The sequence below is a fragment of the Falco biarmicus genome, chromosome Z (genome assembly GCF_023638135.1).
Source record: "Falco biarmicus isolate bFalBia1 chromosome Z, bFalBia1.pri, whole genome shotgun sequence".
Classification (NCBI taxonomy): domain Eukaryota; kingdom Metazoa; phylum Chordata; class Aves; order Falconiformes; family Falconidae; genus Falco; species Falco biarmicus.
The window spans coordinates 60,462,163-60,487,324 of NC_079311.1; the positions used below are offsets into that span (position 1 = coordinate 60,462,163).

The window sequence follows — 25,162 nt, forward strand, 5'->3', positions numbered from 1 at the left end:
TTTTAAGTTGCTTTTCTTTTTAAAACATGAAGAGAGCCATGGTTGCTGAAAATATGAAAGTACTTATATATTCCAAGCTTTGTGTCTCCCTAATCTAGCCATAATAGAGACACCAACATAATTTATCTGGATCCTAATTTTGAACTTATTATTCAGTTTGCACAAATGAAAAATGGACACTAAGTAGAAATCAGCTGAGTTACATATATAAATTACTTCTAATAACTCAGATCGCTAAATAGAAATTCTAATCCTTATATGACATAGCATAATTTCACTAGCTGGGTCAAACTCAGAATCATAATATGATGACTCATCCTCCAAAGCACAAAACCATTCCAACTTCCAGTTAACTTGTAAGGAAGTGAGCATGTTATGACAATAGATGAATTACAAAGAAAGCTGGATTTCTTGTCCCCAACACTGGACTATAAATTAACATGCTCTGTTGCATTAGAAACAGCACATTAATAAAAAGAACAAGGATCTGAAAAAGCACAGTTTAATGTGTATTTAGTCATGTATAACTGCGATACATCTTGTCAAACCCATCAGAAATACAATTACCTACTCTCAAATCCTTTAAGAATGGTATTGTAAAATCAAAACTAGGCAAAATGTAAGGTATACTAATTTGGAGGTCAACTTTACCTGTTCCTGACCAAATGTGCTTGAAGGAGAAAGTAAAACAGGTGGCACAAAGTAACCTGACAAAACTATATGCCTTTGCTGAGAAGAGACAGGGAAACCCTATACAGCACGTAAGGACATGTGGCTGAAGATTTACATTTCTGTTTTTAATTACTTCAGTTTTGAAAGGTACATAAAAATATGGCAAATTTACAGGCATGCATACCCCTTTGTGATGCTTAGAAGTGACACCTCATTCAGCGTACAAGCTCCACTTACTACAGCTGCTGCTCATCTGCCCCGCTCCTTGCCCTCATTGTGTGTAATGCACACAAAAAGTAAGGACATGCTACATGTAGCAAACAGTGAAGTATCATCAGAGTATGCCATCATGGCATAAGCAATATGGCAAAGTATTTCTTACACTTCGGTTCCTGAAAACCTCCTGTGCTCACCTCCCTTCTATTTACACCAAGAATTTGCCTACTCAGACACCTCCACTGAGCTCAATCACTGCAGTTCCCACAAGGAAAAGATGGTCTCTGAAGTATGCCTGAGAATACCACATCAGGGCATAACATTGTACAGGAATGCTACGACTCACTGAGCATCCTTTGAAGAGAAATTGGAGTAGCTACACCTTAATTCCATCAGTATGTAGCAATTAGCTGCAGGCAGTGCTGTCCAGCCAGCACTGAACAGGCACAACATTGCTTCTTCTGAGAAAAGCATCACAGAACCAGATGTGTATTGCTGAAGGCCACCTTACCCCCTTTCCATCCAGTTACTACAGCACAATGTGTACCTATCGTGCAGGCAACAGATCACTGTCCCCACTGCGCTACTTCTCCTCTGCCTGAGTTTACTTCTTCATGTAATAAAATACAGAAATGCTAGAAAAACACTGGAAAGGACCTGTTCCAATAATCTGTACAAAAAAAATCTCTGCTTGAGAGGTTTGTAGTCCTTAGCAAATTCATAATGTTGAATCATAAAACAGATAGTGCTCAGAGAGCTGTAGAATTGGCAAACTTAAGCTCCAGTTCATGAGATTATAGCACTAAAGATCCAAACTATGTGACTATGGAACAAAAGCAATCACAAGGCTTGGAACCACTCAGCTTCTCACAAACTCCATTTGCAATGTCATATTATATAGATGTATCAAGATATGTTAGGGACAGCTGTTCATTCAGAGCTACCTGTCAACGGGAAGCACTGAAGATAGGGTTTGCAGGGCTTTTTGGCAGTGTGCTTCCCTGCGCACCTCAGGCACATGGCTGTTCCTCAACATTTCCATGTCCCAAAGTGCTTTAAGTCATTATCCAGCAGTGCTTCAGAGCTCTCTGAAATAGGAAGCAAGTGTTGATCCTGATTCAGCACACAGCACCTGGGGGATGCTGCTTCTGTATTTTAAAGCTATTTACTTAAAAGCAGAAGGCATCCTACTCAATTTTGTTTCACCTAGAAGGAAATACTTCACTTAAGGAAAACAAGGAGTGTTCAGAACATCCACTGTGTGTTTCATGAGTCTTGAAAAATCCGTAGCATACTCACATGGGAAGTCATCCACAAACATGGGGTCTATGTTATGCAGCAGTTCCACTCTGGGGGAAGGTCTTCCTTCACTAGGAGAGATTTCAAAATGAAATGTTAATTTCCTTCTGCAGCTCATTATGATTCTGCATGTTTTATTTTAAGGCTTTTTGTCATCCTGATACAGAATGAGCTCATAACTATAAACTAATTGCTATCAACTTTAACCTGAATGCTCTTTTCCAGCCTAGTAGCAACAGGTTTTGCCCCCATCAGCCTTCCCTGACCTCACTGCTGTTTACTGGGATTATTCGTAAGTTTACAGAGTATAGATAGACGTATTGGGACTGCCTGAGCCCCATAGCAGCCCTCCTAGGGCTATGCTTTTTGAAAGGTGGTGATAACACACCGGGGTTCTGGCTGCTGCTGAGCAGCGCTCACCCAGCATTAAAGGCTGTCTCTCCAACCTCACCAGCAGGCTGTGGGTGGGCAAGATCTTGGGAGAGGACATAGTCAGGACAGCTGACCCAAAGTGACCAGTGGGATATTCCGTACCACATGACGTATGCTCAGACATAAAAGCTAAGAGAAAGGAGGAGGAAGGGTGGGCATGTGTTATTTACAATGTTTGTCTTCTGTAGCAACTGCTACAGGTACTGAAGCCCTGCTTCCTGGGAAAGTGGCCAAACACTGACTGCTGATGGGAAGTAGAGAATAACATCTTGTTTGCTTCTGTGTGCGTGGCTTTTGCTGTTGCTTCATTAAACTGCCTTTATCTTGACCTACAAGGGGTTTTTCCATCTTATTTTCTCCACCCTCTGTTCTACTGAGGAGAGGAGTGATACAGTGGCTTGGTGGGCACCTGGCATCCAACCAAGGTCAACCCACCAAAACAGAATTGGCCCTACCAAAGCAGGGTTTTACAGTAATCAACTTTAAAAATCAATTTTCACAACATAGGCTGGCATGGCACTTGCTATGCTCTCTGCATACCTGAACCAGTGCTAAAAGCATTTTGGCTAGGTGCCTCAAAAAACACAAAAGGCATTGGCTACCCCTCAAGAAACCCACCTCTGATTTGTATTTGAGGTCACAAGGATTATTTAATACTCTGAACCTTCTTGTGCGGGGAAAAGAAAATCATTTCTCTTTTCCTAGCCATTGGCTACATAGGTATGGAATGAGCCTTTGAACTCACTCATAAATTTTCTGAGTTCAGTAAATCCCAGTCCTAAAAAACTGAGTAAAAGAAACTTACTCCTTATGAAAGGCAATGTGAGTAGGAAGACATAATTAGAAAGAACCTTGGCTACATCATGACACAACAATATCTTATTATTTGAGCACAAACCTAACACGATTTTTTAGAAATTTCCAAAAACCTTAAATTCTTTTCTTTGTTAAGGAGCTTCATTTGAGACTAAAAAATTCAACTAGAACATCTAAACTATTTGACATTAAGAATAAAAAAAATCATAAATAATAATAAAAAGGTAATATAAATCTTAGTGGAAACCTACAAAATAACTGTGATTTTAATATAAAAAACAAAAAATACAAAATTACACAATATTTACCTGTAATTGAAAATATTCTGTAACAACTGATTAAAATGAATATTGTTATATTCCATTTTTAAAATAATTTCTGGATAGTACACATTTTGAATAAGTAGAAAACTAACAAGGAGGATTGGACGAAAGATTAAAGGAATACAGGTAATACAGCCTTCCAATTAATACAGAGGAAGAAAAATAATTAACCTACAGTGTTAGTAATTCAGTGTATAAAAACTGCCATAAAAATGTTTTGCCCAAAGTATGCGTGAAATGTTAACCACCCCTAATATCTACAGTTATCACACTCTTAACTAAGGAATTCCTGGCCTTATTTAACCAAATTTTATCTTCATTTAAATAGATTCTTACTGTCTCTGGGTGCTCCATTTACAGCAGTGGTCAAGTGTGCCTTTCACCGTTTGTTCACAGGTAACAGTAACATGAACCAGTTAGCACAAGTTAAACCAGGATGCAAATTTATAGCATGTGAATGATTCTGTAGTAACTACTTGAGGACATATTCTTATTTTGCAGTTTCTGAACAGTATCTACATTTTTCAGAATCCTTTTAAAAGAATGCAAACGTCAGAGCTATGCTAAATAATCTAGTATCTTCCACCAGGGTCAAATACAGAAGAAAGAAGTAACTGACTCTGTGCGCTTCTCCTGTTTTTACACCCAATATTCATAAGTACCATGGTAGGTAGAAAGTCAAAACTGAGGATATTCATGCTGTTCGAGCTGACTAGTATTACTACCATATCATCAAAGGTAATTTCCTTTATGGCTTTTAATGTGGAGAGTGGATACTGCACACTAAATATGGCTATGAATGTTATCGCACAGCTAGTAGAACACAGAATGTAAAGATGACACCTGCATTAATATTTTTCATGCTGCAGTTGTCATTTTTATTGAATCCTTTTTTTTTTCTGGGACAGAATATTGGTACTAGCAACTTGGAAACATGGTTTATATATAATCACGAGAGACACTCCCTGAAGCTTATGGCATTACTGCATTAAGCTCTGTAGCACTATTAATTGGTTCTGACCTGTTTGTTCGGTTCGGGTGTTACTCCAGTAATTCTGTTGCACACAGCACAGGGGTTTATAACCAGCAGACGTTGTTCACAAAACAATAGCCAGAGAAAAGATGGTGGCATTGTACGTTGAAGAAAGTGGCCGGCTGACAGTAAAAGCTATCAGGAAGAAAGACACAATGTCCAGGGGACAACAAGTAGAGAATTTACACTTGTAGCTGAGTTCCCTTTCCCTGTGCTCCCTTCCATTTATGGAGCTCCATGCTGACCTTAGTCCCTGCAAAAGATACACAGCCTCAGCAACAGATTCACCTTGGCAGATGTTCTGCCAAGGATATTTTGCATCAGGAACATAGTCTGACCAACAGAGCTAGAATAAGTAAGCAGTAAGATTCTCTAGGGAATCCTGCTTTTGTGTTTTAGTAGCTTCCAGTGTAACCATATCTTGCAGTGCTCTAATTTTGGAATATTTATTTTTTACTCTAATATTCTAATATGCTGCTCCTCTCCCTAAAAATAAAGAACTTATTCTTTTGTTTGGTTATTATTCTACCATGTCTGACTGACTATTTAATTAAGCAGCTAAAGGTATTGTTTTGTAAAAAAAGTCCCCTATGTAAGAACATTTTGATGAAAGTATATGGACAAACTTCAGAGTTGGTATGAGAATCAGCTAGTTTATGCTGAGATATGAGATACGTCACTCTATCTTCTGCTTTGCAATCTTTTTAAAACATACAGAAAGATCTATTACTATTTAGTGAACGTGAACAAACATCTACATGACATCTTTCACTTTTATTGTTGTTGTTAAATAGGCAGAAGTTGTCCTTGGGAAGGAATCCAAGGTTTTTCAGGATAAATATGTTTATCTTGCACAAAAATATCCTCAGTGTCACTTAGCAGTATCTAAGCCTTTATAACCTTGCCCTATATTGTATTTCTCGCGGTCATATCAGTACATGCTTTCCTGAAATAATTGTATTTCAGACATGCTGGAAATAAATACTATTCTCAGCTTTAGACTGCTCTTTTTTCAGCATTAATTCATACCACAACAATGAAAATTTTTTCAAACAGGTGTTTAATTCCTAAAATGAATGTAACCATTTGGTACATAAGAACTAAAATTGATCTTGCTTCATTTACCCCATCCAATCAATTCTGATATTTCCAACATTACAAAACTATAAACCTGAAATTTTCCCTGCAAAATGTATGCGTAAAACCTGAAAGCCTATGCTTGCTAACAAGCTTTGAATAAATATTAGTTATTTTGACGGCATTCTGTCCTGAAACTCTCAATGCCTATCATACTGCTTCATGTGCTCCACTATGTGGTTTTCCATTTCTCTGTTACAGCAAAATAAAATCCTTTTTTCTGAGCACAGGCATACCAGATCTTCAGTACTTGAAACCAAAATATGTATCAAAATAATATATTAATCAGGCAAAATTTCTACATAAGGAAAATAATTTTGCCTAGTGTCTCAATTTCAATAGAGTAGCAAGCATCTTGAGAACAGATGTTTCTTAGAAATGCAAGGGCCTTTTGAAACACACTTGGAAGCATGCAGTACAGTTTATATTCCTTGACTGGCTGTACTTTAGTATTGTTTTCTATTAATTGTTCTTGGTAATCTCCATTACTATTTTTCTAAAATATATTAGTGATATTATCACTGTATTTTCAGAAATAATTTCTAACATGTACATTGTTTTAGAGGTTTCAGCTATATTGTAGTGTTACTCATGGCAATCTAAGGCATTAAAAAATACGATTCATGTAGAAGGTTTATACCTGAGATCGGAATGGTCTGATAGATGTCCAAAAATGGGTTGGTACAGTGATAGCATCCTAAGTTATTTTTTAAAGATATTAGAGATATTAAAGGGAAAGTTAAATTTCATTCCAAAGGTGCTTGGAGGAAAATAAAAGTTCAGGAACTACTGGTTCAAAGATACACTGCAGCAAAAGTTTGCATGCAAAAGGTTTTTTTGGTGGCCTACAATATTTTACTGTTGAAAAATGTGAAAAAAAGTTATCAAAAAGGCCAAGACTAGTATGAATGGAGAAAGACTGGGAAGATCTGCATGTGGAAACAACAGCATGAACACAAAGCAGACAAAGGTTTCTCATAACGGCCTGTGTTAATAATGTCCAGATTAGCAGGTCAGCAAGACCCCAACACATCTAAGCCAGTTTCACAGGACAGGGACATCAGGACACAAAAGTCATGGCACTTGGTGACTCACAGAGGTGGAGGACAGAGAAGCAGCACCAAAAGGGTACAAGGCGGCACAACCAGAAACTGTGAATGGTTACCAACCTCAGAATAACACAGAAGGTATTACAAGAACTTCAGAAGCTGGAGTTCCCGCACCTCAGCACCATCACAAGAGATCCTACACCCAACATCTTGCCACAAGCATCGTGGTGCCTGGCTGCCAAATGGATGGCTTGAAAACCCCTACCCTGGTGCAGGGCTCCTGGGCAGGCTCCTTTAGACACACACACACCTTTTGGTGAGTGAGTGTCAGACTGTGAGAGTGCAGCAAAGCCTGCTTTATTTCCGTTTCTAGTTTAAATAAAATCACATTCCTCTTCTATTAGGTCTCTCATTGATACAGTGTTGCAACAGTATTTCCTACACTACTAGGTCAGTAGATCAGTTTGGAAAGAGCAGACAAGCTTTTGAGTTCAAAGTCCCTGTCAAAGAGCTTTTAAGTAGCATGCAAATTTTTACCTTAGAAAAGAAGTTTAAGCAATGAGAGCAAGAACATTCTGTTTCCTCAGTTTCATGCACTGTATGAAAGAACCTTATAGTAACCTAAAAAGAATGCAAAAGAACGTATTTTTGTCCACAAGAAATGTGCTCCTGAACATTTTTTCATCCTCCTAAACATCTTCGCTCCTAACCATTAACTTTCTTCTGGTTCTTCAAGTCAAAATTAAGTAGAGGAGGCATGAAACGAACAGTAGGATACACATTTACAGCACTTCTATTTACTACAAAAACTTATTAATCAGTGTTATGTTAATGTAATTACTAATTTGGACTACCAAACATGGCATAAATTTCATTTTGGTCTAGTATCTCAGAATTTATACTTAGGATTTCAAAATCTATATCTAACATCTACATTAGCTATATTGTGATCTATATTAAAATTATGTATTTTATATATTTTCTAAATTATATAATTTATATTTGTTATTATATATTATATATACTTTTCATATAATATATATTAAAATATATCGTATCTATATTTACATAAATACCATATTAACAACACATCCTTTAAATACTGATCATTTATAAACAGATATCAGACAGATACCAGAATGGATCCAATAATTTTGTGACTTCTGAGAGTATATGCATTGTCCCATATATTCTTTTGAATACCTAAATCAGGTTCCAAATTTATAACCCTTTTCCTTTTGATTATGAACATATGAAACAGTAGGCTCAGGACTGAAGTCCATGGAAAAAAATAAATCACAAGTATATGCAGCTATTTGTATTAGACTGGACTGAAAAAATACAGATGTAACACTGATTGGTTATTAATTTCCTTTCTTCAAATGAGGTAGAATCTTAGCAAATTATAATTTCACTCATTATGAGCCATCTGGTCCAAGAAAAGCAATATATCTGAACTTTCCATCAGACGTCACCAAAAGGGCACTGTGCCTTCATTGTTTGCTATCCAATATTCAAGTGACCTTTTGAGTTATGATCATGAAATTTAATACATTCATTTCTCCTGATTACATGAGAAGATCATGTGAAATTTGACATTTTAGCTGCAAGGTCAGCCAAAGAGCAGCCTGACAATTCACAAAAACTGACTTTTTTCCTCTCCATTGGTGGTCACCTACTCCATAGCAGTGCCACTGAACACCGCATTCAGTCCCTCCACAAAGAGAGAAGGTTCACAGGCCAGGAGCATGCAGGGGATGCACAGCTGTACCTGTCCTTCCCCACAAACAATTCTCCTGCTGAATAACCTGATCTGAGAAGCCTATAACAAGGAATACCTGGTTGAAACTAAACTTGAAGTAGACAGGAATTCTAGTAGCTGGAAGAGAAGTCTGTGGTTTAGGAGTAGCCCAGGATCTTGCTGATGCTGTTTTCCCACAGTAACAGCAGCACGTAAACCATTTTACTTTCTCTCGCTGGCTGGGAGTCTCCATTCCTTCCTGGCAGTTAATGGTCCCTGCCCTCAATTATACACATCCTTATCTTCTTCCACTTGGAAAAGAGCCACACAGTATACCTGGGCACCAGCCCATGAGCTTTCAGCAAACTCCAGCTAGTACAGAAAATTATCCCATAACTCCCAAGAAACAGAGGCAGCACTAAGAAAGAAATCAAAGTTAGCAGTTTCAGTACAGGTAATCCTACTAAAGGTACAAATAAAACGATTCTAAACTCAAGAAATAGGGTCTGGTTTGGGGAGAGGAGGGCAGGGGCGCAAGACTGGGTTGGGGTTTTTCTTTTTGACTTCAGGGTCTATATAGGGCTAAACAGAGACAGGTAGATAAACTCAGCTCTGCCTGCTGTAGTTTCTCAGTTTCAATTCTTAATCCCTAACCCACTTGTTTAGGAATTAATGCTGGTAATTCACAGTATAGGATGCTGAGACACAAAAAAATCAGTACTTATTTTAATGCACTCTGTAGAATATTGCAAAAAATTGAGCAATTACTACATAAATAGCTACATTTCTTCTGCAAGCTGGGTGGAAACCCTGGGAAAGGGACAAAAGGTTATAACACACTAATATAACATTGTATGACTGCTATAAAAACAGAACAAAGACTACCAAAAGAAACAAAACACACACTCATTCTCAAATGAACAGCAGGTAGGAAATAGAATTGGTAGTCCTTTTTTTCTGCTTTACCAGTATTAAACTTCCCATCCTACATGATTCTTATGTGCATTAAAACTATATTCGAAGTCCTATTAACATAAATATAATTTCTAAGAACACGGACAATAGGATTTAGCCCCATCAATGTATACATTACATGCAGCATAGCAGAGGAAGAAACAAAGTAATATAAACCAGTGCCACCATGTAATTTTTGCAAAACCTAGTGTTGGTCACAGAAGTTTAAAATTCTGCAGAAACTCGGGTTTTAAGGACTTTGTAATACATTTTAGTAGAAGAAAAGCTTTGAAAGATAAGAACTGACTGAGTGTAAGCCTTGACTGAAGATATCACAAAGGGGCAACACCAGAGTTTTTTCTGACTGTTTGTTCCAGTGAAAAAATCACCTTTACCAGTTAATAATTATTAAATTTATTCTTTTAGATTCTATTCTACTTACTCTGCTGAGCCCAACGCTCCAGTAATAAGCACATATTCAGATGTGCCCAGAGCCTGCAGTATCCAGCATTTGTGATACTATTTTATTATTCTTTTCCAGAAGAAAAATGTACAGGATTTAACTCATTTTTCTTTGAATGCACAGAAGACTCTCCATTAACTGAACTAATGGGGTTTGGGATATCTCAGTTAATGGAGACAGCATGAGAGGTGCACAGTCAGACAGAGACGAGTAAAAGTCATTAGCTTGGTCTCAGTGTCAGCCCAGCTGGAGCTAAGCTGCTGCTTTTTTCCAGCCATCTAAGCATCCTCCTGAGTGCTCCAGCTTGCTTAAATCAGGCCCAACATCATGGCCTCTCAGGAACCAAGTCGGGTCTACTTTTGTACTCAATCTCACAGGCGTGTTGAGACACTAGGCAGCATGATACGGACCTGTTCAAATGGATACACTCTGAGCCAGCCTGACAGGTCCCGTAGTGAGCAAACAAACCATCAAAGTGAAATCCATGCTCAGTGAGTTTAATGTTTGCACAGATTTCCCACAAGTCCAATTCCAGGCGCATACTGCGGAGACACTCAACTGGGATCTGTAGAGAGCAGGACTGGGTCCATAAAATTTACTAACTTGTACTCCGTGCTGTGCAACATCAGTTAACATACTTCTGGATCACAGAGTGTTTCTGAAAAAGTAGACCATGTTTACAAAGAAATTCAACATACCAAGTTAAAGCTGTATGGCAGTTCTGCATCTGTGGTCAGTATTAATTTGCAACCTGGATAATTCTCTCACACATAGCAAAGATAACTGCACTCATACCTTCCCTCTATTCAGGGAAAGTAAGATGTAATATTTCCCTGCACCTTGCTCCAGTTCTGTTCTCTGGGCTCATTAAATTCTTCCCATACCAGAATGCTAACTTAATGATATGACATGCACGTTACCTGATAGCTTTCCAAACATCAAAGCCATCCAAAGGCTTAGTGCCATTGATGTGTCCTCCAGCAAGGTGCACCAGCGTAGGCAGCCAGTCAGAGATATGGATGAGTTCATGACTTTCTACACCTTTTTGTTTCAGCAAAGGACTTGCAACAAAGCCTACTCCTCTCACTCCTCCTTCCCAGAGGGTCCATTTTCTTCCTCTCAGTGGCCAGTTATTCCCACCAGCCAAAGTCTGTCCTCCATTATCTGGAAAAAAAGTCATTAAGAGGAACTATTGGCAAGAAGGAAACGGAAAAATCCTCATCACAACATTTATTCAATCATTTAAAAAAATACTTTCACAATATTGGTGTGTCATGCAAGTACTTGCATAGTGCTGTTAAGTGCTCATACAACATGTCACATGTTCAAAGCATGTAACAAGCATATGTTGATTCTTGCCAGAGTCTTAAAAATTACTACAATGAAAAGTTACTGCTAGGTAGAAGTTATACCATCACACAAGCCAATGATTTAGCAAGCCTTCGTTAAGAGCAACCTCTGATGTTGATTCTAAAAATCATTAGACATCCAAAGCTTCCAGAATCAAAGACTTCAAAAACTTAGTTCCAACCATTTCACAGGCACCAGGAAGAGTTGCTATCAATGCATCATTAGTACTCAGAACACACTGTTTTCCAAAGTGGTATGGTATAGTTATAACGGAAAACTGTTATTCTAGTGTACAGGAGAGCACGCATAGTCCCAGTTTAGAACTATTTTTTCCCTAGATTTTTAGGCAGCCATATTGATTTGTAATGTCACACAGGACAGACAGCTTTGCAGGCAGAAGAAGAAAGCCCTAACAAAACGAGTTGAAACCAGTTAAAACAGTTGAAGTGACTCAGAAATATACCAGATTTATTGTGTTTGATGAGAACATGTAAGATCTTTACAGAAATAGTTGAGTTGTGACTACAGTAACTCAGAAACATCTACATGAATTAAAGATAGCTCAGGTATCTCTGGCCAAGCTTCCACACTTAGAATAAAATCCAGATTCCTGAAGTTAACAGAATTAATGATTCTGTGAAGTTACTTTTAGTACTGCTGTACAGTTTTCCTTGTTTGAATCTATTGTAAAGATCTTAGAAGAGTCATTGATGGCAATTCTTTCAAGCATAATTTTTCTGTATTTTAATGAGGTTGAAGTTCTTTCAAATACTAGTTGTTGAACTGACATTCACTGTAATTTGACAAGTTTACATTGTATTTTCTGATTTTAAAAATGGGAATTTGAAGAAGAAACAAGAAGTACAAGTCTCACACCTTAAAAAAGAACTTTACTGTAACCACAACACAATAAAATTATGTCCTTTCTATTTCATTAATTAGGGATGAATGTAAACCCCCGCTGTGAACATCGTTCTACTGTACACAGAAGACCCTTTTTGTTCTACGAAAGAATAAAGTAGTGCATGTCTCTGTGAAGATGTTAAAAGGTGGAAGCCTAAGCTAAATGAAGCACTTGTCAAAAACAGCATGAGTTGAAAAGTGTTAAGAGTTCTGTGGGCCAGCTAGCTTCCAGTTGAGCTGCTTGTGTGCCCAATACTCTTCAGTCAAAAATAAATAAAAAGCTTTATTGTCTTCAATATGAAATGCAGGCAACGAAATATTAGCTACCAGTATTTCTCACACAATGTTGAGCAGTGAGATCTGCGAATTTAAGTAGTTGCCAGTTACAAAACCCAAAAACACTCCCCCCCAAAAAAACAACAACAACAACAAAACCCAAAAAAAGGACTTTCAACAATTCCTTCTACTCTTAATGTAAACAGGAATTCCTGTCAGGGGTACTCACAGGACAGAGCTTTCAGTAGCTTTTAACCTTCGATGGTCTTAAGAGTAAAAGGTATCTTATCTACACTACGTTAGAGCACAGTTTCAACATCCAGTGGGATCAATTCTTAAGTTATTCTTAATATGTTGAATGTCTTCCTTGTATCAGAGGTTACTTACTGTACATATCGGTTTAATTCTAGCACATAAGATATGAATATCAGCAACAAAGCAGCAAGGAAATTACAGTAGTAGACTGTCTTTTTGAAGAATATAGAGAGAAAAGTGTGCATTTCCGCCTGGGTTACAGTAAAATCTTTATTATATTTTTTCTTTACTTTCTGTAGTTGAGTTGAAGACATTCACGTTGTGCCAGTTTCATTACACAATAAATTCCCTGAGACAAGGAGTCTTTCTAACATATATCCTGTAAAAATTCATATGTTGTATCAGCATTCAGACAATTTTTAAAAGGGGGATTTTTTTTTCTTGTTTTGATGACTTTTCTGATAATAAAAAAACCCCAACATATGAAACAAGTTTCATCCCACTTGACTTCTCATGTCCACACTGCTAGGACATTAGTATTTCCTTCTCCATTGGGAATTCACATTCAAAAGACCGTTTCTGCTTAGTTTCTTTACTGAGTTATCAAGAGAGTGTTGAATGAGGGAAAAGAATGGTTTCTGTTTTCTGTTTTGATTATTGAAGTTTATTTCCTTTCTAGGTAGGCAGAACAGAGCTGATGTGTCTCTGGCAGTTTATATGCAAGTGATACCATTTTCCAAAGTTAAAGACAATTACTTCTATATGGGCTAAAGCAGGTCTTCAAATACCAACAGTTGTTAAAGATGAGAAAGTTACATAATAAGGAAAGATCATAAGGGAGTCTTTGTTGGTGAAATATTAAGCTAATCACTAAATAATAAGGGGACACACACACACAGAGAGTAAACAAGAAGCCACTGATTGCATGAGGTGCAGACGTGGCAGAAAGGCATGCATGAACAACCACTGCAGGACTGTAACTGGTGTTCTAGTCAGTCTTACCTACCAGGGTACGTCTAGACAGCAAGAGACAAAATGGATACCTGCTCTGTGTGTGTTCAGATACTCTTCCCCTAACACACATAGAACTGATGCATGCTAAAAGCTTGGATGGGTCCAAAAAGCCACTGGAGAGTTAAAGATAAAAAAACCAAACAAAAAACCAACATCCTGATAGTTCTTACATTAAAAGACATTACCTCTGTCTCAGGAATTTCTTCAGCCACAAACTGTTGAAGATTTGAAAGTGTTCACATAATGTTTTGTGAAAGGCACAATGAGTCCCAATACCCAATACCCTTTCCTAGGCATCTGCTGCCAGGCATTGTCATAGCGAGGGCATGCTTGCCTAGACGGATCCTTTATCTGTGGAAGTACAGCCACTCTTATGTTCTCCCAATACTAACTCCTCACGCTATTTTAGCAAAGTTTCTCAAATATGGAACAAACTCCAAAGTCCATATAGAAACCCCCAACAGTTTAAAACACACAACACCCACCTAGGTAAGAGACAAACAGGATCCCTTTTGCTTCATGTTCTACACTGGCTTCATATCCAATTCTAAATCCCCTTGAAGACAGTATTTCCTGAACGATTTATTGACATTTTTGCAACTGTTTCTCTCCATGACTCATCCTAATACCTAATCTCAGCAGACAGTCTCCAGAGCAAAGCTTTTGGAATCAAGGTACATACAACTGGAGGCCCTGGCTTGTAACATTTCTTATTATTAAAGCTTCAGCTTTGCTACTTCAGCTGAAAACACAAGCCTCCCTCAAGCATGATACTTCAATTCTGTCTTTCCTCTACATGAACATCAAATGTGACTTTCATTAAAAATAATAGGGAAATAGTCTGGAAAATGTAGTGAGCGTATTTTTTCCTATCTGTAAGAACCATTTTTGTAATTACATCTTCATAATTTAGACTTCAGTAGTACCCACAACAAATTATGTGCATCAGAAAAATCATAAAACCAGCTTGTCCCTAAAAAAAGGATGAAAGGGGAGAGAATAAGGCTATATACTTAGAAATTATGGTACTTGGCATAAGCATTACCTAGCTAATTTTTATTCAGTTTTGTTTGCTTTCTTAAATGGAAGCATCATACCTTTTTGAAGAGCTTTGTTGTTTGGTTTGGCTTGCTTTGATATGTGTTTAGCTACCTTTATTTTCTCACAGTATTTTTATCACTCCAATCATTGTGTATTATTTAAGGAGGAAGGTACCAGGATGCTTTTTTGCCATTCTGACAGATTTTTTTTTCTACAAGCTGAAATTTGTGACAATGAAAGAGAACACTGTGGAGAGACGTTCTCGCATATACAAGAATGGGCTGAAACAGAGTTTGCAGTAGGCATTACCAACAACCACAAAAAATGCACAGAAGACCTATGCAGAGTAAATGGCAAAATGACGGAATAAAGGAGAGAGACAGAAGCATCCTGACTACTTTAAAATGTAGTTTCAGTCAAAGTTGTGCACCCTTGAACTAACATAAGCCTTGTAGACTATGGAGGAATCTTTATAATGTAGTAATTTTATCACAAACACCAATGATATACTGCACTGATTTGGGCAGAGATGTCATTCCTACCATGGAAGGGAAAGCAAAAATCCTAAAGAGAAAAGGAAGCTCATTGACAGTTGTAAGCACTTGGGATGGAGCCTGCAATAGTTAGATTGGAGGGAACCATGTGGTCACAGACAGAACAGTTTCTTAAGAGCAGTAAATACTTATGAGGGTCAGGAATTGGTCAAAAGAGTCCCTAAGTACAAAAGCTAGGCTCATCTCTAGTATCATTCTCTGCCAATTTACATGAATCATGTGAGTACCATAATTCTCTTTTAATTTTGTGTTGACTTCAGTATTGAAGGAGTAGGAATCTGATAAGATCTGAACATATCTTAAAAAAAAACCCACACCACCCCCACCCCCCAGATTGCCACACTGAATAATTTCACTGGAACAGATACTAATAAAATTCATAGGTCTAACCCCACCCATCCACCCCCAAACCCAGTGTAGTTCTTCCAAACCCAAAACACCACCACAGTTTATGTTACTTTCTCCATACCAGTGTATCTGTGGGACATGTATCCTGATAACACAGACTGATAAAAAGCTCTCCAGATGAAATAACTTTTGTCTTCAAAATAGTCATGCACAGTACCCTAACCCCTTGAATACTTTTTAAAGTACTGGCAAAGCTGACCCTCAGTAAATACCATGTATTGCTATAGCAAAATAAAATTTTGAAGTGAGAACTTTTGTTTTCTGTTTTAATTAAAATATCTGCAAAGAAATCAAATGTTTTACTTCTAACTCTAGCAACTACCCAAACATGCCTTTAAGAAAAAAAAAAAATCTTAGACGGCTATTTCTACATTCTCTCACTCTCTTACACCTATTTAAATCCAATCACTTTCTCACCCATCTTAAAGTCTATGCAAAGCTGTTAACATTAAGATACTTTAATGGAGCAAGTAGAAAGATAGTACCTCCCTCCCAAAAGATTTTGGATGAAAACAGGACACATTTCCCACATAGAAAATCAGTTCAGAAAAACAGATTTTTAAAATCTATTTAATTCAATAAAAACCTTTCAACATAAGCAAAAGAAAAGCAAAGCAAACCTTGTGCATTTGAATATACCTTTTAAACTGAAGGCCAATGTTTTTTTCTCACAAACATCTGCTTTTGTAATTCATATTCATTGTCATATACATGAGAAAGGGCTTAATTTGTTAAATCTGTCATTTGTAAACTGTAAAAGATGTTTTGCAGGAGTTCTTAAAGGAATCAATAAACAAAACTAAACAGAGAGGCCCTTCAGTTTCTCCCAAACACTTCTCTGAAGTGTTGCCAGCTGCCAAACATTTTGACTAGGGCAGTATATATATGCAGTGATGTGGGATGTAGGTAACTAGTAAACAGTTTAATGACTAAAACCTCTTTGAAGAGCAGTTGGACAAAACAAAAAAACAACAACACACCCAGCAATAAAACAATTCTGAGAGCAATAACTAGTAAAGCACATATGGATTCAAGTCTTCAGAGGGACTCACGTTTACTGAATTACCCTGGAACTGAAGCAACAGTCTGCTTCATACTACAGAGATAACCCACACTGAACTGTGGGAAAAACTTCATGTGGGATTTATACCTCATTAGACAACAGAAAAACGAAACAGGCAGAAGTGTTTGTCTTAAGAATGAACTCTGACAAATATCCTTCCCAGGATCATAACTATCTCTCACCTGTGCGCATTCCTTGCTAAGGCAAGTCCACAGTGGTTACTGAACTAGGGGGCAATATTAACAGCATTAATAGATGTCTCAAATCTTCACATACCAGAGCTCACTCCTCTGAAAAATTGTTTAAATTGATCAACAGGCTCAAAAGTTATTTTGGGAAAAGAAATTAAATTGAGGCATGTCCTGTTAATACTGCATAAAGCCAGTTTTCTAAGAAAGTAAGCTTAATCTCCCCCAGTTGTACAAAAAAATTATTGCCTATGTAGTGAAATGAAAAACTTATTTCAAAAGCTATAGAGAGCTTTGTGCTTATTTTTTGGATGGTAGGGGAAGAAAACATTTTCCAAAGAGCACTTAAGTACAGTATGGCCAACACACTTTCTTCAGCATGTGGACAAGTGGCTCAAGCAACTTCCCTTCTGCAACTTCTACTACCTGCACCTGCTGTCTTAGCAGCTTCTGCTCAAGATGTTGCCCCACGTTAATGCGCTAGAGGTACTATCTTCTCTGAAAATAGGCCAGAAACTGGTCTTTGCTTTAAAGATTTCCCTCACTGCTTTTTCACCAGCTCTTACACAGTACTGAAGTGGGTAAGCAAAACATGGTAAATAATATATAAAATGAGTTTGCATTTTTTTCAAAAGCAACAGCAGTGTGCCTCATTGTATAGCTGCTTATTTACTTCTAAAACTGGATCTTGTTTCAATTATACTATAGAAAAGTAACTTTTTTTTTTTTTTTTTTTTAACAGGGCATCCTTTTTATGTCTCCCTTGTGACCACTCAGGTTGCTGCATGCTTCTTATGACCACAACAGAGCTACACCCTGCAGTCTCGTTGACATGCCAGGCAAATCGTTCTAGACAAGTGCCTTGGAGAGGGCTTCCTGGAATTTCTCCACAGATTCATCCAGGACTGTATTTGGTGCTGTTATTAAGCAGTTTTAACTTCAGTACTTCTTTTCAATCTTTGTATTTTCTGAGTTCAAATGAGGATCTACCCATAAAGTCTCCTTACAAAAAAAAAAAAAAAAAAAGAAAAAAAAGAAAGAAAAAACCCACCCTTGCTGCCTACATTGAGTGTGCAAATTGTGTTAGACAGTGAGAATACTCACAAAAATATGCAGCATTTACATACACTGTCCTTAACTTCTATTTATCCTCAACCTTCCATCCTCATAAGATGATAAACCCAGAGAGTTCAAGTTTGTGATACGTATTATACAACCTTGGTTAAATGGCAGAACTGTCATCCTAAGTATGTCCCCTAGTAATCCTAATCATCACGGTAAGTTTAACAACTGTTTACAGCATTTGTGGAACAAAGACTGATCCAAGAATACGGAAAATATTTACAACAGTAACTCTGGAAAGTACAGCAGCAATTAATTACTTCCTATAAGAAAAATAATAGTCTTTAACGGAAAATTAAAAAAATTCCAAACCCTCTTTCAGCACAGCAATCCAACAGGATAAGTACTTCTGGGCTGTTTTAGGTTGTATATCTTACAGCACAACAAATTATGCCTAAAAAAATTTAGCAAAACAAAAGACCAAAACTGCGTGATATCACACAGACACACACACATACAATCAACATGCAAAAAATTTTATGATAATGAGGTTAATAAATTTAAATACAGAACATCTCTTGGCTATCTAGGTTTATTTTTAAAACTAGCCATCCAGAAGTTTAACAGATATGTGTGTACATAAGTTGCATATCCACAGAGAAAGAAAGAAAGAACCAACCAAAATTTAAAGGAAGTATTCAATTAGGAATCAGTTTAAATAATAATAATAAAAAAACCCAACAAACCAAACAAAGAGAGAGAAAAAAAGTAAAGTACCGTGTGCCAAGAAAGTCTTTGACTATACAACCACTTTTTTATCCTATTCAGAACACAGCACAAAGAAAGCATTTGAAGTAATGTATCTGCAAGTGGAAAGTAAGAAGAAACTTAAATTTAAGCATCTAGGATCATGTAAATACAATCAGATATCTCAACTCAAATCACTAATCATTTACCATATACTAGTGCTTAATAACTTTAACCAACCCTTAGAGTCTGTAAAGATCTAGCCTAACATTTCTGGCTCTTGGCTACAAACACCAAGGTCTCTTTTTTTCCTTAAAACAGTCACAAAATACTTGCCAAATACTCTTACTGTATCTACTTTACATTTCAAATCCAACATTGGCATGCCCTAGCTTTTTTTCTCTTTTACACCTGTGCTTAAGCTCCTACTTTTTTGAATTGATGAATTTCTCTGAGGCTCCAAAAGAAAACTCCCATACCCTTTAATTTCTCCTCATGGGCCCCTGCAGTAAGCTGATCTAGCACACATCCGTCTGATATGTAAACCATGCCAAGCTCTGTTTGAAAGGTTTGTCTAAAACCACATGGTATTTTTTCAAGTAAGTACCGACCAGAAAAAAAACTAACTCTGAATTATTTTATAATGCAGGTTTGGGCATTTCAATATGTTATCAAATTAAAGCACCTTCAAAATAATGAGAAAAGGAACCTTTTAAGCTTCTGCTACTCCTGAAACTAGAGGCTGCCAACATACTAAAGCCATCAGCTGCACATCATCTAGCACGAAATAGGTGCACAAAACATTTGAAGGGGAAATAGGGTCAATAATAACTCTTGGCACTTGTTCCAGTTTCTTGCTTCTGATTAAGAGATTAATTGCTTTGTGAAGGTGAGAGTGAAAGTAGGGTGGCTTCTCTATGCTAAAAGGAACGACAAGGCCCCTCCTATACACTCCCTCTTTCCATTCAAAAGCAGCGCTGCAGATGCAACTCAGAAGACTGTCTAGTTTCCAGCTGCATCCCCCCCTCTCTCCCTACCAAACAGAGGAGATATGTCCATATGGTAGGCAGACACTCAATAAAAGGAGGACTGACAAATGACCACAAGTATGCTGGGAAGCACTGCATTTCAAGCATTAAGTTTTCTAAGTGCAGAGACTGTCCAATAGCTGGCAACATCTAGGTGTTTTTATTCAGTAAAAGCATTCGGAAGTTTATTTTGAATACATTTGGGGTTCTTCCGCTGCTTCTGGAAGCAGCGTGACTCTCTTAGAACAAACCTAGCGCTGTGATCCAAACATTATGGATCTAATTAGGAGGCATATTTATAGCAGCTTTTGGAGCAAAAAAGGCAGCAAGTCAGCCCATTGTTACTGTGCTTATGGATACCCTGTTCAATCAGCCAAAACTAACGCATCCATACTTCCAGCTGTATGGAAAATACCTGACCTCAGGCCTGCTGGTTTTGTATTTTAGGCTATATATTTAGGTAAGGTAAGAAAAGAGGATCCAATTTCAGCTGTGAGGACAGGCTGGCAGAAAAATTTTATGTCTACTGCTGATCAGAGCCTTGTAACAAGAAAAGTCATCCCTGGTTTCAGATGCAGCAGAAGTGTTAGGGTGTGTGTGGCCCTCAGGGAAGGCTGCCAGCCTTTGGAGATCACTATTGCACCTTTCTCCAGTTTCGTCTTCTGAGGGGAAGGGAAGAAATGACTACTTTGACCTAACACCTTCCCCACCCCCCCCTTTAAAAAGGAAAAAACAAAACCCACATTTCCAGGCCAAACCTCAGAATCCCGTGCAAACAGCAGAGGCGAATGATCTAACACACAAGCATTAAAGCTTCAGGGTTCTGCCCAGATAACACATTTTCCATCCCAATACCCTGTACACCTTTTTCCTTGGTGTTTACTTGAGGGAGCACTGCTTCAACTGCCTTCTGTCACTTCTCCGGCACGCAATAAACAGAGCAATCTGGAGCTAATTTAAGTGGTTTAGCACATCAGGATACAGCTGGGAAAGGTTTCAGGAGCAAGGCTGGGGAGGAAGAAGAGGACTGTGACGGACCAGCCAACCCGCGCACAGGAAGGCGGTGCAGATGGGCACCTTCCAGTAACGCTGCTGGCAGCCAGGGAAAACTGACCAGTGTCAAAACGCTCCAACCAGCCCAGGAAAAGCAGAAACCTCAACAGAAGGAATTAAGAAGTCTGCCCCTAACAGCAGGAGTGTCAGGGCCATCACAGAGTGTCAGGAGCATTTCAGCTAAGCCTTGGTCATCCAGCAGTAACCCAACTCCTCCTGCGTGTCTACGACTTTTATATTTCATGCACTATGAGCCAGATGTCTTTTTTTCTTTGTAAGTGTAGGCACATGCGTTGGCTTTACACAGTGCAGACTGTGACTTGATTCTGGCAACTGGACAGATTTACATCTGTTTTTCACATCACTTTTGCTTGAGAGGAGTGACTTGAGTTTTTAATCACTTGGGGCCCTAGCTATACCCAGAATATATCCAGAAGTGCTCAGTTCACTATAAGAAAGAAACAGAAGTCTGCTGGCATAAAGACATAAAAATGAAACAAAACTCTTTGGTTGTTACTTGCCACACGAGACATTGGAAAAAAGGGCAGCACGCATTAGAAGTATCTGCCCCTAAGCTAACTCATATACCAAACACATAAACCACAAAACCTGAAATTCCATCCAACAATTGTCTAAACCAAATACATCAATAAAAAAGTAAAGAAAATAATGTTCTTTATAACACTAGTCTTAAACTTCAGGGGGACAAAAAACATTAATTACTTTGTGATGTGTTGCAACTACTCTGTCTCCTGTAGGCTACTTCATTCTCCTACAGATGACAATGAAACAAAACAGATAGGTTTAATAAGCATGTATGGACAAGGTAGAAAATGCTTCAGTCTTGTACAGGTACATTCAGCGATGTTCAAGTCTCTCCCAACAGCCACCCCAGCTTTTGTTAAGTGCAATCAAGCTTACAGCAGAGGAAAGGAACTATTTGGTAAGTTAATGTGGTGACATAGAAACACAGGTAATGAAGAGAAATGGAAGTTTACATCAATAATTTTCTTTCCCTTTAAATCTGTCTTTCAGCAATGGATTATGTTTTCCAGGTGGGAAAATGGCAGAAAGCATATTTGCTGAATGAGTATTTCAGAGTAATTTTTTGCTTGTTATTGGTTTCTTTAAACATCTTTACTGGGTGACAGGTATCAGTGGCTGAATAACACACTGCTGAATCTAAGAAAAATTATATTAAGCTGGATAAAACTGAGCCTATTTTCTTCAAATAAACAGAAAAAAACCTACTGTTTACAGCATGCCTAATATTCTCCTCCTTAATTTTGTCACATCAATGCTACATTGAAGTGAGTGAAAAGAAGGAACACTTAAACTCAAGATTTTTAATTTAATGATGATTTTTTTCCCGTCTACGTGCCAAAACATGTCCTCTTCTAATTGCTCCCATATTGAATCTCTGCAATATGCCTGCAAGACAACTGTGGTAGTTCAGTAAGGTCACCAGCAATTTCCTCTTGGCAAGTCCCAAAGTTTCTCCAACATCATCATCCTTGAACTTTCTGCAACTTTTGATCATAATTACTGAATCCTGAAGTTGTGAAATCTCTCCTCTTGGTAACTACCTAGCTTTACAGACTACATTCAGTCCTCAAATATACAAATACAACTATTAGCACTTTCAAAGGGGAGCTGTTCATATGTATAATAGACAACTGCAGACTTCAAAGGAATAGGCAAATTTCATATTTTGCTCTTGGTGGGCATTTTGATTTTTGGTTTTGATGGGTTTGTGTTTGATGATCATTCCTTAGAAAGTTTATCCTGGAAACTCTATCCTTTACAGGTTAATTAGTCTCCCTTTTCATTCCTGACACTGAGAAAGAAGGAGAAAAATCCTTAATGCACTATCAGACTCTTCTGCTCAAGGACAGCATTTCACTATAAACAGAGCTTTAGCCTTGGATGGCCAAGAGTTTCCCAGTACACCCACACTTCAGAAATAAATTAATCCTTAAATTTTCAGAAGACATTTTGCTTTCTGTTCTCTGCAAATTCTTTGTCTAATGTAGTGATAAAAGCCATAAAGTGAATCCACTTTACGGTTCAGCCTCTGCTTGCAAGAGGAGTCTGTCTGCTATTGTTTGTCATCCCTGATGCCAAGCAATTTGTCAGAATTTATCATCTCTTTCATAATACTGACCAAACCACTCACATGACCCTCCATCAGCCTGCCCAGTCCAAACGTGCATTAGCAAAGTTCTGCTGCTTCAGTCAGGTGGGCAGGGTCATGATAAACAAGGGTCAGACAAGAGGGGACGTTGGCATCCTGTGTAGTGTGCTCCCCCCATCTCCACAATTATAGTTGCAGTTTTATCTTCTTCATAAGGACTTCCACGCTCCTGAGTAACCACCACCTGACCCGTATATGTGTGTCCAGAAGTCTCATATTACCCCTGTTCCCACTTTGGCAAAGGAGTTACTAATTTTTCAAAAATCCATCTTCAAGCCTGTCTCAGGATTACTGAACAAGTGATTAAATTTGTCAATGCCTTCAGGTCCATGTTTCCGCAAAGCCTCTCTCCATTTACCTTAGGCTGCAGATGTGATCTTTTGGCTCTGACTAAACAAATTTAAAGATTAACAATAAAATAATAATTTAAAAAGTAATAAAAATAATTTAAAAAAACCCTTTAAACAGCTATTTAAAAGCTCTCAGATCACATAAGAGGTCAACAGTCCCTAAAATAGGCTGGTACAAATGCTCACTGTTAACAAGGTTTGTCAAAGTTATCTGGATTCATAAACTCAAACCACCACAATTATTAAAACAGTTCAAGCTATATCCAAGGTCACTTAGAGAGAATCGCAGGAAGCCACCCACAGTCCCTGAACGTAGCTGAGAGACTTCAGGGGCAATCGCGCCTGTGGGCAGGAAAAGGCCCTACCTAACCTCAGTCCCACTCCTCAGCATCACTGTCTACACAGCTATTCTTCCTCCTGAGGCATGCATTTTTCATTTTAATTTTTTTGTGTTTGCCTTCTTTCTGCAACTTTTGACTCTCTAATGAACTGTAACTGCTGGCCAACAGTTGTTTATCTCTCCTAGTCAATGTGAACCATTTGTGGTCAGTAAAACATAATTATCAAACCATTTTAAGCAAAGGCTTTGCTTTTTCAATCCATCGAAATCACTGGAATAGAGCTCAATAGCAGTATCAAGTGATATATCCAAGTCAGCAGATATGAATTCATACTATTTGCAGCCGGAACTGCAACTATGTAAAATTTTCATTAGACTCTTCCTAACAGAAGAAATATTTGCAGGGAAAGAAGGAAATAGCCAGAGATTTCGTTATTTTGTAATTCAGAAATAGAAGAGCTTTTAATATAACTTATCCTCTAGCTTTTTTATTGTACTTCTTTGGAGCTGTTTCTAGTATGTACTTAGATATAGAAAAGAATAACGTAAGTGGACATTGTTAAATATAGTTTATTGCATATATACAGATCTCTCTGGTTTATTCCATAGGGGATATATAAATAACGATAAAGCCTTTTCACTTACCCCTTTCAACCTAGATTTTCAAAGTTAGCACCACTCCCTTGACAGCTATGATAATTGACAAAAGGTAAGCTTCTGCCATTTCAGAGTTTCCAACATCAAAAGCACAGAAAAGTAATGGAAGGCACCTTTTTTCTTTACTCCTATGAGAACAGTAATGGAAGAACACTATTGCAAAAATTCAGACTTGACAGAAAAGCATGCATAGGATGTCATTCTTAAGAGCCACTTGTTACAAATGCTTATTTGATTGCAAAATGTGTTATAATGTTGCAATGCAAACAGAAAGCAGACTTAAAAGAGATGTAACTAGTAAAACTGTTATTAAATTTTGTGTATCAGATGTCAACATGTTCTATCTAATTGTTAATTTGATAAAATATCTTCTTGCAAGACATCAGAAGCAGTGCAGTGCTCCAGTACATGCAGCCCTCTGCAGCAATGTTACAATATCCTGTATAGGCTAAACACGTAGAGTGGATATAATACAATGATGTAAGACATGAAGTCAATGATGAAAGACATGCACTACAGTTGCTACATTTATATGTGGTTGGTT

The 25,162-nt window shown here is 37.8% G+C and overlaps 1 protein-coding gene across 1 annotated transcript in view; it reads right to left on the reverse strand.

The window, feature by feature from the left end:
* ARSB (arylsulfatase B) overlaps nt 1–25,162 on the reverse strand; it is a 67,380-nt gene that overhangs the window by 22,444 nt on the left and 19,774 nt on the right. The window contains exons 5-6 of the mRNA XM_056325498.1: nt 11,056–11,299; nt 2,188–2,258 (exon numbers count right to left, since the gene is read on the reverse strand). Coding sequence (XP_056181473.1) covers nt 2,188–2,258; nt 11,056–11,299 — 315 coding nt within the window. The remainder of the gene's footprint in view (nt 1–2,187; nt 2,259–11,055; nt 11,300–25,162) is intronic.